This window comes from Babesia bovis, chromosome 2 (genome assembly GCF_000165395.2).
Source record: "Babesia bovis T2Bo chromosome 2, whole genome shotgun sequence".
NCBI lineage: Eukaryota > Apicomplexa > Aconoidasida > Piroplasmida > Babesiidae > Babesia > Babesia bovis.
This window is the reverse complement of record NC_010574.1, coordinates 474,289-489,866: the sequence shown is the minus strand read 5'-3', so window position 1 is coordinate 489,866 and position 15,578 is coordinate 474,289. Positions and strand designations below refer to the sequence as shown.

General features: G+C 37.6%; 5 protein-coding genes across 5 annotated transcripts; 2 read left to right on the top strand and 3 right to left on the bottom strand.

The window, feature by feature from the left end:
• Nucleotides 1–869: 869 nt before the first annotated feature.
• BBOV_II002010 (uncharacterized protein) lies at nucleotides 870–4,983 on the bottom strand. Its single transcript, XM_001609675.2, has one exon. The coding sequence runs from the start codon at nucleotides 4,857–4,859 to the stop codon at nucleotides 975–977; it is 3,885 nt and encodes a 1,294-aa protein (XP_001609725.1). The 5' UTR covers nucleotides 4,860–4,983; the 3' UTR covers nucleotides 870–974.
• A 460-nt stretch (nucleotides 4,984–5,443) lies between these two features.
• On the top strand, nucleotides 5,444–7,296 carry BBOV_II002000 (phospholipase D (PLD) active site motif family protein). The gene is made up of 6 exons (XM_051767841.1): nucleotides 5,444–5,752; nucleotides 5,792–5,879; nucleotides 5,916–6,079; nucleotides 6,114–6,557; nucleotides 6,593–6,763; nucleotides 6,798–7,296. Exons 1-6 carry the CDS (start codon nucleotides 5,564–5,566, stop codon nucleotides 7,236–7,238), a joined length of 1,497 nt encoding a protein of 498 aa, XP_051623131.1. The 5' UTR covers nucleotides 5,444–5,563; the 3' UTR covers nucleotides 7,239–7,296.
• Nucleotides 7,297–7,347: 51 nt separating this feature from the next.
• BBOV_II001995 (uncharacterized protein) lies at nucleotides 7,348–9,209 on the bottom strand. Its single transcript, XM_051767661.1, has one exon. The coding sequence runs from the start codon at nucleotides 9,110–9,112 to the stop codon at nucleotides 7,445–7,447; it is 1,668 nt and encodes a 555-aa protein (XP_051623835.1). The 5' UTR covers nucleotides 9,113–9,209; the 3' UTR covers nucleotides 7,348–7,444.
• BBOV_II001990 (coatomer subunit) lies at nucleotides 9,199–11,118 on the bottom strand. Its single transcript, XM_051767379.1, has 7 exons — nucleotides 10,836–11,118; nucleotides 10,644–10,789; nucleotides 10,233–10,604; nucleotides 10,037–10,196; nucleotides 9,763–9,995; nucleotides 9,401–9,721; nucleotides 9,199–9,363 (listed from the first exon to the last, which is right to left on the bottom strand). The coding sequence occupies exons 1-7, from the start codon at nucleotides 10,960–10,962 to the stop codon at nucleotides 9,265–9,267; spliced, it is 1,458 nt and encodes a 485-aa protein (XP_051623130.1). The 5' UTR covers nucleotides 10,963–11,118; the 3' UTR covers nucleotides 9,199–9,264.
• A 293-nt stretch (nucleotides 11,119–11,411) lies between these two features.
• BBOV_II001980 (DNA-directed RNA polymerase Rpb2 domain 6 family protein) lies at nucleotides 11,412–15,525 on the top strand. Its single transcript, XM_051767664.1, has 7 exons — nucleotides 11,412–11,655; nucleotides 11,695–11,934; nucleotides 11,975–12,173; nucleotides 12,209–14,802; nucleotides 14,837–15,063; nucleotides 15,100–15,401; nucleotides 15,438–15,525. The coding sequence occupies exons 1-7, from the start codon at nucleotides 11,487–11,489 to the stop codon at nucleotides 15,517–15,519; spliced, it is 3,813 nt and encodes a 1,270-aa protein (XP_051623129.1). The 5' UTR covers nucleotides 11,412–11,486; the 3' UTR covers nucleotides 15,520–15,525.
• Nucleotides 15,526–15,578: the final 53 nt, after the last annotated feature.

The following is a 15,578-nucleotide window of genomic DNA, read 5'->3' as shown; positions in this document are numbered from 1 at the left end:
GTCTACAAGTCACTTGCTGCCGTGCACGCATCCATGTCATATAAATGACTGAGTTTCTGCATAAACAATCTTAATAATGTTACTATACCCGACATATATTAAAGATAAGCCAATTGATAATGCAATATATGTTTTATTATGATATATAACACTCGATCGACAGCTTCGTCATATAAAAAGTAGCTATCAGGTTTACTAGCTCCAAGTAACAGTATGATATAACAAGCACCTAATGAATGATAATGATACGCCGATGATAATTAGAGATATGTATAATTCCTCAATTGTCCATGTAACAAAAGAACTGTTTATACATCCAAAAATACATTATAAATTAAATAATACGTGAACTCAGTATGACAGCGTAAGGTTTTTATCTAGGCTACTAACGTTGTACAATTATAAAAGAATCAAATTAAACTTTATAATATGCACGTTCAACATACCATTTATTCTCGTTTTAAAATATAAAGGAAACAGAGTTTTAAATAGTCAACATACCATAGATATTACTGTTGTTTACATATATTTGCAATCAAACGTTATTTATATTTTTGGTCATAGCATAATAAATAATTATACATATTTACACCTCATCTATGCATAGTTACTCAATGATGTCGTAACAGTTTCAATATTGTATCGTTAATGTTGGACATTGCAGGATCTATCTTAGGTGTACGTAGGGCTATAAACTGATTGTGCACAGTGACACAACACTGATTTGCAATATGGAATAACCCATGTATACATGAATGCAACATAATTTATTGGCATTCAGGGATACCACTATTAAAATAGGGTATCCCACGAATTCTATAAACCCAATACCAATGTCTTATTCCTAAAAAATTAAAATATACAGCTATTTTGGGGTTTTATATTGCAAATCACAGTATTGCACATTTAAGTTAAATTGCGCCATCATAATTTATTTTGGATACATTCAAAATGTATTCATTGATCCCTGTACCTTATTTGCCGAACATCTCCTCCAGTCCTAGTTGACCATAGCCTGAAGATACTGATGGTGCTGTTTTGGCTGGGACAGATTTCACATCAGATACTAACATTTTCTTTGCATCACTGAGTGATTTGACTTCGGTTTGATCCGTTTGGAAAATATAATCTTTGTAATCAATGCTCTTGTCATGATAGAGAGTTTTTGGCAGGTATTTTTGCAACGAAGCAAAATTGCACGTTTCGTGTACCGAGGGCCCAATTGAACCGGGCATTGCCGTTTTATCTTCGCCTTCTAGTACTTCCTTTCCTTTATACGAAAGTCCATATGTTTTCCCTGAAGCTTTATGCTCATCCCCATCATCAAATGACATACAGGCAGCTACAATTATTGGCTGTCTTGCAATCGTTTCATATATGTCAAGCATAAATTGGTGAACGAGAAGTTGGAAGATGTTGCCTTTGGTTGTGCAATGAGGCGCTGTTTGTTTGTAAAATTGGATGAATATGTCAACGGCATCACTCTTTTCAACACGTTTCTTCTTAATAATCTCTGCATTCATAGTGGAAGATACCTTTTTGTCTTTAACCACCTTTGTAGCATTTATGACGTAATTTAAAATATTTACAGCACTATCTTTCGGTGAGGTGTTGTTGACCATCTCGTGGAAAAGAACCCAGGAAACATAGTTTGTACCTAACCTCTGTTTACTGGGCTGTAAAGGATAAGCAAAAGGATGTATTAAACATTCCCAGCTTTTATCCATTAATGGTTTGTCATTGAACACATATCCCTTAACCATGATGGGTTGTTTATAGGTTGCACTCAGTGGAAATTGTTGTTTTTCCTCGTAAGGTTTGTAAGAAATCCATAAATGCTGTAAATCTTTATCATTCATGAACCCTATAACAGAAAAAGATTCGTTCAATGAATCGGCTTCCATACCACCAAGACCATCAGACAATACGTTCTCAAATGCTGAACTAAATGTATATATCCTTTCAATTTTTTCTTCATCGTTTTTGATATCACCAGATTCCACATACATTACTTTCCGTTTCTTATGTAAAATTGAAGTTTTCGAGTCATGGTATGAAAATATTATGTCACCAAAAACATTAGGAACCCAATCAGATGGCACCTCCTTCATAAACTCTTCTATTGCTTTGAAGCCATCTAAACCACTCTTGCCTTGTGTTTTATATATTTCAGATAGCAGTTTACATGCTGCATCTGAAAATAAGATATGCAATGTATGCTGCATAAACCTTTTGGATTGCATTGCAGCCAACTCATCATGGCTAGGGCCATCATCTAAAGATTTCAGCTGATATACAGTTCTGTATGTGTAGTGAACACCCGTGTTCTTCGGTAAGCCACTCTGAGCAATTTTCAACGATAAATGATCTAGGTTGGAGATTTTGGGAGGCAACCACGGTTCTGAGCAATCATGGACCCTGGTCATGAAATATACACCTTTCGTGTTATCTTTGAAACTAATAGATTCTACTTTTGGTTGTTTAGAGAAACATATTTTATCCATCTCCGTAGATTTTGTGAAACCGCGTAAGGTTACTTCATTTCCTAGGGCAAGCTCATCACTATCATGCTTTAGGTCACTAAATTTCGCTACGATGTCGACTAATGATTTCAAAATAGGGCCATCATCATTACCTATGGCCTTTATCTTGAGGCTTCCATAATTTTTAACGTTTTTTTCGCTATCCATAATATCTAAGACGAACGTCATTTGTTCACGTTTGCCAATATAACTTTCCAGATTGTACACATAGATGGTTAATTGCTTTTTCATGGAATCCCATACATGCTTAACCCTCAAAGACGCTTTGGAAATGACAGTGACATCATATAGTATATCAGGAATGTTTTCGTCAAATTTAAACACAAAAGACATATAGCGATATACAATGCTTGTAATTGGAATGACCAATTTTGTCGCCATTGTAGTAGAAATCATACTTATTTGACCTACATTTCCATGCAACGCACGTTTCACTTTATCTGTATCTGTATCTGTATCCAACTTCGCTTTATCGTCTATCCTTATTTTCAGAGGAATATACCCCTTATATGTATCTTTTTGGAAAATATGTATTCCCCAACCTTCCATTGATATGATATCTTGAGGTGTCTTCGAAGATTTGAATGGAATGATAACATGATAATATTTGTAATCTGCAGCGTCAAAGAGACCGTTCACCCTGTTTAAAACCACCTTAATTTCCCCTGTCTGATTATATTGATATACCTGGTTCAGATATACCGTTTCATTTTTCCATGAAAATATATTGGTAAAGGTTTCCTCTAATACGTAATCGATGTCAGGAACTTTAATAATTACAAACCCTCCTTCTTCAGGCTTAATATCCTTGTCAAAAAGTTCTATGATTAACAAGTATTTATTTATTTCATATCTATATAATATAGAATCTTCCGATAGTGAAGTGGTTGTACCCATTTGCAATGTCTTAGAGTGTAAAACCGGTAGTGTATATCCATACAATTCTTTATAGTTATACATACTATAAATGTCAGTCAACATCGTTGTGCATTCATTTATGACGGTTTCTTTAACGTTTTTAGGAAATAACTGCTTCTTTGATGCAATCCAAGCCCTTGTATCATATCCCACATGCTTGCTGATTTGTTTCTCCGCGTTTTTAAGAAAAAATACGTCTATTGTACCCATTAAATCTATTCTACTTAACAAATATTTTAAATCAATTTGAATCTCATAATGGGTATAAATGTTATCATATTTTTGGAACGAAATATATATGATGTGCTTTTTGCCATCATAGCTAAAATCCTTCCTAATATCTTTCGGTCGCACTACACTGACGTTATTTTTCACTGTATCATGGTTATAGAGGCCAATTGCACCTCTTTTAATTCCATTAAGATAAATGGCCAACGTGTAGCCATTCTTAAATTTATCTTCTTTCTCTACACTCCAAGGTAAGTGATACGATAAAATCCACTTTGGACCTTTTGGAGGAGGAACATAAACAAATTCCACATCATCCAATAAAGATTGGCCATCTAAAAATGAAAAGAGATTTTTATGATACAAACGTTTGCCATGGCATGCCAACACTTTTGCGTTCATCGATTTAGCGTTTTCGAAGAATCTTTTAGCACTTAAGAAATCGGTATTGATGCACAATGGCTTCACATCAATATTCATGGTAGTTTCTTCAAGATCCTGAAGGAAACCTACAGTCCAATATACACCATCTTCCTCGCATCCTGCTTTAGCATACTTATCGTCGTATGTAAATTCTCCGGTCCAGTTGTATTCTCCGGCTTCTAGATTGGTGACATTTTGAAAATCGAGTATAGCAAATTTACGAAGATCCTTATAACCAGCACTACAACCAGCTGTATGCTTTGTAATACTTTCCTCGAAGTATATATTTAAATCTTTCTGAAATGATTTGTCTACATTAGTTAACATCTCAACAAAATGTGGTTTCTTACATTTACCTGAATCAAAACTCTGATCCACTTCACTGTAATAGTCCAACGCCGTATCCTTCGTCAGTGCTTCCAGTTGTTTTGTGTCAAACGTATTGCCTTTCGAAAGCATACTAATACTTTTATTAAAGACAAGGCCATTTGGTGGCAACAACACCAATTTCATTTCTTGAGCCCCTAATCCTGTCTTTAACGGCGTTGGCAGAACGAATTTGAATGTGACGTTGACTTTATTTCCAATTTTCGCAACATCGGTAATGTCGTACATTATCGTTGGTGTGAACAAGTTTTTACAAACGTCTATGGATCCTTCCATACAGGATTTAGAAATAGTACTAGACGCCACGGTTGAGCGAACTAGTGCCCAAATGACACTAGCAAACACAGCTAACATCACCATTTTTATATTATATTTACTGCAGTTATATGACTAATCAGATCCATGCGGCTAGACCTATGTACAGATTCCCTGTATCGACAGTAGCTGCCAGAAGTAAGAAACCTTTTCAACTTCTCAAAATTTCAATCAGCGTCTGGACATTTAATTGCACGAGACTGATGTGAAACATATAAGAGGCGTGTTAATGAACGTAGTTATGTGAGGACATGTGGCATACTCTGGAGTACATTTTTTAGATACGTCGATCATTATCAGATTTGTACGTGCTGCATCGAAAGATATATACAAATTGTGACGCATACAACACATATATCGAGTTCAATCATTGATCATAGGGCGCAATATAACGTAACAATATGGTACAAGAATTTTAACGCCTAGATCTAGACCGTGGAAGAAGGGTTTGCGGTTGTCGCCGTGCATCAACGCCATCTGCCATTTTCGGGGTATACAAACACACATTCTGCAGTATGCTGCTAGATTAAGACTCTAATAGGTGTTATTTGTAGTGTCCTTTTCCGATTCACGAGCCACCTGAGCATGGTGTCTGGCATAACTCTTGAGTGGTCCTCTACTAGGTCTAATGTGTGGAGTGAGTGTTGTGTAATTTGTGGCATGAAAAAGGTGTAACCGCAGTAGTTTGATGTGTGCTATTGTTGTTGTTTTTGGACTGTGTCTTGTGTGTCGCCTGCCGCTTTTATCACATGGTCCTGTGTTCGATGGTTGTGTCTAAGCGCGCATCTTCCTTTGTGGCGTCTACTAGGGTGGATTCCGATTGCGATGTATCTCCAGTTTCCCACCAATGGCCGTTCATTGAATCCGAAGTCCGTCGTATTCTTGGTTCATGTCATATATTCAGTTCTGGCAGTGAGGTGGTGTTGTGTGATTCCAAGGTATGTTCGGGATATTGCACGGTAATGTAGCCACTCCAGGTTACAAAGTGGTTACGAGTACTGTCGACTCTACACTCCCGCATGGGTCGTATGAGCGCAGGTAATCAGATTATGGTTTGCGGCAGTGGTATGCTACCTCATTACATCACTAATCACTCACTAGGCGACATTGCAGCATGTGAAATGATTAAAGCAATCGATGAAGCAGTTGAACGAGTACTTATGGAAGTTTATATTTTTGATGACTCACGTTTGGCTGCAAGATTTGTCACGGCGCTGGTGAATGCTTCGAGAAGAGGATGCAGGGTTACCCTTGTAGTTGATTACGTTTGTCAATTGTAGGCGTTTTATATTGATATAGGTTGGTTCGTTCAAGTTTCCCTCGTTATATCTCAACGAGTTAACAAAATACGGAGTTGAAGTTCTCACATTCAATCCTGTTACCGACAGAAATCTAGCCGTCGGGACATTTCCTTTTCGCAACCACAAAAAAGTCCTTATAGTAGACAATCGCATTGCTTTTTGTGGTTCTATGAATATTTCTGCGGACTCTACGACTCCTATGATGGGAGGAAATGGTAATTTTTATGATGTCAACATTCGAGCTTGTGGTCCTGTGGTCTGCGACTTCGTGGATATATTTAAAAGGACCCTGGAAATGACTGATTATGACATTAGCAATATTAGATGTACCCCTGCAACTCCAATCGAGGGGGGTGTTATAGTACAGGTACTTGAATCTGATGTGTCTAGAATTAGGAGGCGCACAGGTATTCAATCATATCTTTCGACTTTAATATCCAACGTTGGTTGTCTGCATGTTCAAACATCTATATAAAGGCTGAAAACAACATATACTTAACAACGAGTTATTTTTATCCCCCCGGATTTCTTCGCCGATGTCTTATGGACGCTATAAAGCGTAATCTCAGCATTCACATGCTGTTATCAGGCAATTCAGATATACCTGGTGATGTTAACGCTACTATGCATGTTCTTAGGAAGTTTTTCGTATGTTTTTATAGATGCATTAACAGTGACACAGAAAAGGATATCAGAGCAGACATTGCATAAATTTAAGGTATTTATGACAACCCAAGAACATTGCCATGGGAAATATATGATAGTAGATGATTTATGGAGTTCTGTCGGTAGTTTCAATTGGGATAGATGGTCTAGTAGACGAAACCTAGAGGTGTCCGTTAGTGTGTTTGACCCTATAACAGCATTACAACTCAAAAGTTTACAACAAAAAAAGGAAAAAAAATCCATAGAATACACAAAACAAGATTGCTTAAACCGTCCTATAATGTTAAAATGCTTTGATGCACTTATTCATAAGCTAATCAGGTTTTCTTCACGGAACTGTTTTGATGGCCTTTCAAGTGCCGAATTCAAGGCCAAGTTCAAGAAAGCATTTATTCGTACGTTCATAGACGATAATGCTAGCCAGATAGTGGCTATATCAAATATGGCATCTGTCTAATTTGGGGATGATGAAGAAAGACAAAACATGAATCCTTGAATTATATCACTATTTTTCGAAATACTAGTTGCTTATTATGCATGGGCACATCAGGCCTGTGGTGTTCTATACAAATGATATGAAGCAGTTGAGAAAATTTATATATCCGATAATTTAGAAGGAGCATCTTGATCACTTGTGTACTCAATACATAAACCTTACCGTACCTACTCTATCATAATTGCAATGTACTTATGAATGGGATGTTGAATCAAATCTTTCTGAACATTAAGCTTGAACCTAGACAAGGTACATGAACTGGTATTCCTAGGAAAATGTATGTTAACTACATTGTCGAATTCTACAGCAGATACGACTTCGCTTGAAATTCTCCGTTTTAAAATGTCTACATATTGAGAAATGCTATCCATTGCAATTGATGAATACGGTTTTATAACTAATTGGCATCTAACAGAACCCACTAAAGAACAAGAGCGGTATATGTTCCAATGATCCATAAAACTTGTATCTGTGGAAGCAACGAAGGAACCATCACCAAAACGATATAAATATGTGTGTTTTTCACCTTTTAGGATAGCAAACGCATCGTATAAGTTATTCTCCTTTTGCTTCTCATAGTTCAACAGCACACAGAATTCAGACATACCATAAGATGTAAATTTTTCAACGGCGAAGCGTGGAAAGTAAAATTCATGCGATTCACCTTTATACTGTTCAGTGATGGTTTGTAGTATCTGTATGATTTTTTTGAAATTGTTCCTATCGAAGGACAAACCCCTAACCACCACACGGAAAAATGGGATACAAACGGATTGCATCAACACTTCAAGATAAGCACGTAATTCGTTGCTACTGGATGGTGCGCATTTTTTAATTTCAAGATACCGAACCATATCGTATAACCCTGATAGAAGAGTGTTTACGTCATGATTTCTTCTAAACAGCTCTTGCTTTGCCAAAAGCTGCAAAACAAATAATTCGTCCGATGTTGTATTACTTTCTTCATAGTGTAAATGATTCATAGTACTTCCTGTGTTTGTAACTGCAATGGATATGCTTTGCACCAGTCGGCTAATATGCCGTATAAGTTTCACGACTACATGCCCATATGACAGGTATGCGCCATTCAAAAGATTTTTTTTGCAGTTATCTAACTTACTGTCTCGTAAAAATCGATGAAATAAGGTATGCGAGATGCCATGAACTTGTTTTATTATGTGGTCACTTTTGGTGCTTTTTAAAACTGCCAACAGCCACAATGCTCCCGTAGATTTTACCAGTTTCGGTCTACGCTGTACAACTTCATTATTATGCAAGGGGATTTTAACCTTCGCCCTTCCAAATATATAACTAAGAACATCAACCACATCCGGAGCTTTAATTAAATGGGACAATCTATTTAATACGACTGTTGAACAGTCCAGCCATCGTGCATTTAACACGTCATTTAGGCATTGTTCCTCCAAAACAATATTTCCACAATTCCATTTTACGTAATAATTGATAGTGGAGAAATGATCGGATTGTTTGTAACACTCCGAAAACTTGAATTCTCTCCGTAATATACGAGAATATATTCTACCAAAAAAAGATTGTTTAGCAATAAATTCCTTCCGAATTTCATGGAATAGAACACTAGAAATAAATTCATTTTTGCGGAAGGAGAACCACCGGAAAATATCCAGGAATAGAGACCTTATATATTCAAAAGAACATCCATTTGCAATGTTTTTGAATCGATTTAGTATATCTGTGGGATTGACATATTTCCTTTCAGTTGTAGCATCTTGTAACAAATTGCAAATCAGCGATCTATGCTTTGCCGTTCGTGGAAGCAGGACTTCTCCATCATCACACACATAACGATATTTCATACAGCTTCGCTTAACACGTTTGTTGCACTTCCATTTGAACGTAGAATTTGTATGGGTTGGTTGGCTTATTCGAACATCGAATTGTCTTATTCTATATGAGTAACCATTGTAAATACAGCACACATATATAACTATAATATATAATAAAGACATTAAGTGCCTTCACTTCCAATAGTCATCGAGAATGATGTTTCCGTCTTGAGAACATATTCTAAAGGAACCCCGCTGGTCATGTCGTAGCAGCGTGTCACCTAAATGAGATTCTACAGTGCTTTGAATAATACTTACGTTTAACTGTGCCACGGAGTTAGAAACCTTTGCAACCAATGTAAAAGGCAGTATAGAATCCAGGTCACCATTCGTGGTTAATTCTACACGACCAGACTGTTGCGGACATAAATTGCCTAGTACCCAATTCAAAGCATCATGATTGCGTTCAATGTTCCCAAGGTCATGAGAGTTCACGATGATCTGATTAAATCTCGAGTCTAAGATCTGAAAATTCACAGAATTGATCACGGCATCCGAATTGTTTTGAATCTCTACAGTAACCGTTGTTTGACCTAAATTTGTGTTAGGCCAACAACTTACACTCAAAGGGAACGATGTCTGAATATTTATTTATCTACAATGTGGTTTATGTGCCATACCTCATCTGTTGACTTTTGCCTCCATTTAACAAGCGATGTGGAATGCCCAATTTTATGACCCTGATGTGAATTTTGCAGTTCCACTATATTCTTAGACGCCGTTTCCTTGTTAATTATTGGATGAAAGCGCATTTTAAATTCTGGGTTGGCCACAAAGGAGAATCCAACCATACGGGCACTTTCTTCATATATTGTTAACATTAACTCTCCTTGCACGTTAAGAAAATCAACATCTGTAGCATCATTATTGCAACACATGATTTATGTTTCCTACCTCCTTCCATGTGAATATTCCCCGTACACATTTCAACAACTTTTATTACCACCGGGGCCTCAGCTTCCAGTAGTTCGATACTTTCCGCATCATGACCATTCTTAGCAGCACTGGCATGTTTTACAGATTGTAATCCCAAATTGGAAGTGTTGTAATTTAACTGTAAAACAGATGGTAGTATTAACAAAAAACGTACCCGGTTGATAGAAAGCTTCACCCCTGAGTCCATTAGCTGGTCTTGTAAAACTACAGGCATACTGCGTTCAACAACCGATGGTGAACCAAAAGCAACAGTATCAGAGAACTTTTCCACGAAAGAGGCATCCAACTGTTTGTGTTTTTCAATTTTAGCAGCCATTTGGTTACGCCGCTCCTTTTCTTCTTTCTCTTTAGATGACCGGATAATATTGTGTTTCTTCTCCTCTTGGGAATCCATTAATATATATTCCTTAATCTGATCAATTGTCAAATCCTCCGGTTGTTTGTTCGTAATTAGTTCATCCATGTAAAAAATGATATCAAAAAATTGTTCACGGACACCTTCATCAATATCAGATTGAAGCAGGCTCTGTAAAAGTGTCATCAAAACATTAACACAACCGTATACCTGTACAATTTCCGCAAGTGTATGCACTATTCCTATGTCACGCACAATGTTAGAGTCAATGGACGTCATAACAAAGACGTAGTAGTCGTCGACAGGTTGATAGACAAAACGAATGCCCTCAGTTTCCACATAAGTAAAATCGCTATCTACGTTGAAATAACAAAAATGTTTTTAGGATCCCAATTAACTTACCATTTTTCTCAACCATTCGATTAAAGCATGACAAAGCCATTTCCAAGTCAGCTCTTTTCAACTCACAGTGCTGACGCGATAAGAGAACACGCTTCTTCGAAGCAATCCCAGTGCCATATATCGCCATCTTTACATGAATGGATATAAAGTGGATGAGAGCCGTCTGTTATTTCAGGCAGGTCTACAGTTAATTCAAGACCGCAGAATGAAAATTTTCATGAATATATATAGTTTTCATTCGTATTAGAATATTAAGAATGCAATGAACATTGTGGTTTGACTTAACGATTGGTTACACATCAACTCGATTCAACAAGCCCAAGGAAAGGCAACTTAAAAACACGAAGACATTTTACTCCAACAAATCAGCACAATTTTGATATCTAAACATTCTCTTATGATAATAACACACCCTTTAGTGTTGATTATCGCTTATTTTACAACTTCGAATAACGTTAAATTAAATATGATCCTTACAATTCCATGGAAGTTCAATAGTATATTGTGTTGTTTCTTTAATTAAAAAGGTTAAAATTAATGCGCTTATTATTACAATTTAATTGAATGTGCAGCGTAATTATCTATTTTTAGTGTTCATATGGGCCTCATGTTAAAGACCATCTGCGTGCCTTCTTATTTAAAATACAGAAAATGGAGTTCAATGTTAACCGTTTGGGTGCCATACACGCACATATTGATAGTTTTAATGCTTTTATTGATCACTATTCCACACGTATGGTCAGAAGGATACCCCCGGTATATATTTCGGCTGACTCGGACCACCTTAAACACCTTTTAAATTCAAAGGAAAAGCCTCACTGTAAGTTAACGGCTGTATATCACAACATTACTAATCTAGATGTGCAAGTATCCGTTCTTTCTTTGCGTATAGGCAATCCCACTAGGCCAGGTTCTGAATGCCTTGGCTCAGATAATCGTATGTTTCCAAGACACGCAAAAATCGCACATACAACGTATGAATCATCGCTAATTGTGAAATTTGGTTTGAAGATTCCTGGTACATCCAAGGTACTTACTAAAGAGCTAACAGTGGGTTATATACCCATTATGGTCAAATCTAAACGATGCAATTTAGACGGTGGGTGATAAAGAAACGTTAATGACTTTACAATATTTAGGAATCTCACCAGAGGAAATGGTGGAACAAGGGGAAGACATTGATGAACCCGGAGGATACTTTGTAGTTCGTGGAAATGAGCGAATTGTCCGCCAGCTAATTGTTTTGCGTTCAAATTATCCATTGGCCATAAAATCAGGAAACAATAGAACAAAACATGTGTTGTTTACCGACTACAGTATCATGATGCGTAGTCAGTGGTAAGTGTAGATGTGAGATCTTTCATTGCTTGCAGCCACGATGACGGCTGTTCAGTTAATAATGTTTTATACTTAACAGTTAACAAGAGATGTATGTTTCGCACCATCGTAAAGGGTTCAGTACAATTGATTCCTTTTGGTGTTTTATTGAGGGCAACCATGCCACTAATGAGTGATGAAGAGTTGAAGCAAAAGCTCTTGCAAGACACTCTGGGTGACGAGGCTTTAACGGTATATTACCAGAGGTTTTTTCTTGATTTGGTTGAACGTGAGCCTGACATTTGTGATATCGACCTTAAAGAAAACCGCCATCTGTATAGGTTAGGTAGTGCTTGCTGGTCGCAAGTAAACCAGTACTTGCATCCTGGTGCTACCTATGAAGAGTGTGGTGCATACTTTCTCAGACATTATGTCTTACTTCAAGCTAAAACAAATGCAGAAAAATTTGAAACTCTCTTGTACATGTTCAAGAAGCTTATTAAAGTCTCCCGTGGAGAGATACAGACAGAAAACTATGATTCTTTTGCATTTCAAGAACTCTTGCTACCAGGGCAAATATATTCATGTATTTTAAAGGAGAGTTTATATGTAGCATTATTAAAAATACGATCTATATATCATGCTGAGTTGTTAGAGTTATGCAAAAATATTAGCGGCGATGCAACAAGGCATTCCAAGAGGCGATTGATAGATGTAGATTTACAATCGCATGAACAAAAGGAACTCTTAGAGAAGTTATTGGAAAAACCAGAATTATTCAGTTATGCTGTTGAAAAAGTAGCCAGCGATATTCCTAAAAAACTGCATTCTTTTTTGGCCACAGGCAATGCTACCAATATGCATTTTGAGTTAACTCAGTCATCTGGACTCACAGTTGTCGCAGAACGCATCAACTACCACAGATTCATGAGTCACTTTAGATCACTTCATAGAGGGAGTTTATTTGCTAAAATGCGCTCTACAGAGGTACGAAAATTGTTAGGTGAAACTTGGGGGTTCATCTGCCCTGTACATACCCCTGATGGCGCCCCTTGTGGATTGTTACTTCATTTGGCTCAGTATGCTGTACCAGTAACTGCTACTGATTGTGAGGGTGCTGCAGAGGCTGTAAAGTCATTATTGCGTACCCATGGATACTCTGTGGATTTCACTGGACACGAAACTGTAACAGATTTTGTAACCCATGATGCGCAACATATAAAAAGAATACACGTAATTGTTGACGGAGTTCCAATGTGTACTTTACCCATCAATGAAGCGCCCAAACTTTATGATGAAATTAAATTGGCAAAACGTTACGGGAAGTTTGGGCTAAAAGAACACTACGAAATAGTAGCATCACCTGATGTAAAAGGAGAATACACCAGTATAATGATATTAACCTATCCAGGAAGAGTTATAAGGCCAGTTATATGTCTTACGTCAGGGGAAATTGAATGGATTGGCCCAATTACTCAATTGTGGTCTACAATTGCAGTGTCTGAAGAAGAAGCTAGAATATCTCACCAAATGGTTGCTAGCAATGCAGAAGGAAAATGTAAAACACTCTCCATCGATGAAGCTTTGATGCATGATAACTCATCTGACCATGCAGTTTCACCGGTTAAAAAGGTGATTGATAACGTTCCAGTAAAATACGACTATATGGAAGTATCCCCATCTGCAATTTTGTCAGTAACAGCCGCTTTAACTCCTTTTAGCAATCACAATCAAAGTCCTAGAAACATGTATCAGTGCCAAATGCTAAAACAGAGTATGGGTGTACCATATCATTGTGAGCAATTTAGGTCAGATGTAAAAGCATATAGGTTGTTATTTCCACAGAAACCTTTGGTCACAACTACGGAGTTTAGACAAATGAATTATGAAGATTATCCTACAGGTATGAATGCAGTAGTAGCCGTAATTGCTCACACTGGTTTCGACATGGAGGATGCTATGATTATCAATAAATCTTCCCTTGATCGGGGAGCATTCCATGGCTGCATATATAAAAGTAAAGTCATTGATGCCATGCCTGCTAATGGTAGATCCCGGGGAAATCAGCATTACTTTGCGAACACTAATCATTTGGGTTCTAAGATTATTGCGTCCTTAGATAAAGACGGGTTGCCAAATGTTGGTGCCAGAGTTAAGAAAGGAACCCCAATATGTCGTATAGAGTCTCATGAGAAGGTTGGAGGCAGCAAACAAATAAGCGATCGTGTAGAGAAATATCACGATGAAGATGCCATTGTAGACCAGGTTACAATAATAGGTTGCAATGACGCTAGCGTGGCTGAAATGCCAAATGCATCAAACATCAAAGGAACTAGAGCTACTATAAAATTCCGAATCGTACGCAATCCCATTGTGGGTGATAAATTTGCGAGTAGACATGGTCAAAAGGGCATCCTTTCCATGGCTTGGCCAGCTGAGAATATGCCTTTCCTTGAGTCTGGAATAATTCCTGACATTATTTTCAATCCACATGGTTTACCGTCTCGTATGACAATAGGGAAGTTAATTGAATGTATGGCGGGTAAGTCAGCTGCTATACACGGGGCATTCCAGGATGCCACATGCTTCAGAAAGTACCCAAAACAAATGGCAACAGGAAACAAGTGGATTGATCACGGCGGCTTAAAAGGTCAGTATGTGTTCCTATAGAAATAATTAATCAGGTTGGGAAGAACGTGGTTTTAGATATATGTCAAAAGAAGAGGAGTTAAGCAAAACAGAAGATGACGTCATTGACTACTTTGGAAAAACATTGTTGCAGGCCGGTTACGACTACTATGGTACGGAGAGTATGTATTGTGGTTCGCTAGGCACCGAAATAAGGACACATATATTCATCGGCTGCATATTTTACCAGCGTCTGCGCCACATGGTATCGGACAAAGCGCAGGTTGGTGCCTTATTCCCTAGTTATGTACATATTTAGGTTCGTGCTACTGGACCAGTGGATGCCATTACCAAGCAGCCAGTAAAGGGAAGGAAAAATCGCGGTGGTATTCGTTTTGGTGAAATGGAACGCGACTCTTTAATTGCCCACGGTGCTTCTGCGCTACTTCAAGACCGGTTAATCCATTGCTCTGACGCTCATACAGCATATGTGTGTCCCAATTGTGGTTCCATAATATCGGCAACCGTCACATCTGTTGGTGCTACGAACAAGCGATCCGTTTCTCATTGTAGAATATGTAAAGTCGCATGTAAGTTGGTAACAATTCCTTACGTCCTTAGGTAAGTCACTTAAAAATAAACATTCAACACTTTTAGATACGTGGCCCATGAATTAGCATCTATAAACGTGGGAATTAGGTTGCACCTATCTCAATTGGGTCTTCCTATAGACAGTTGATATGTTATCTTAAATGGAAGTGTCCCGTCTGAGTCTATGACTCGGGTGTCTACTGCACG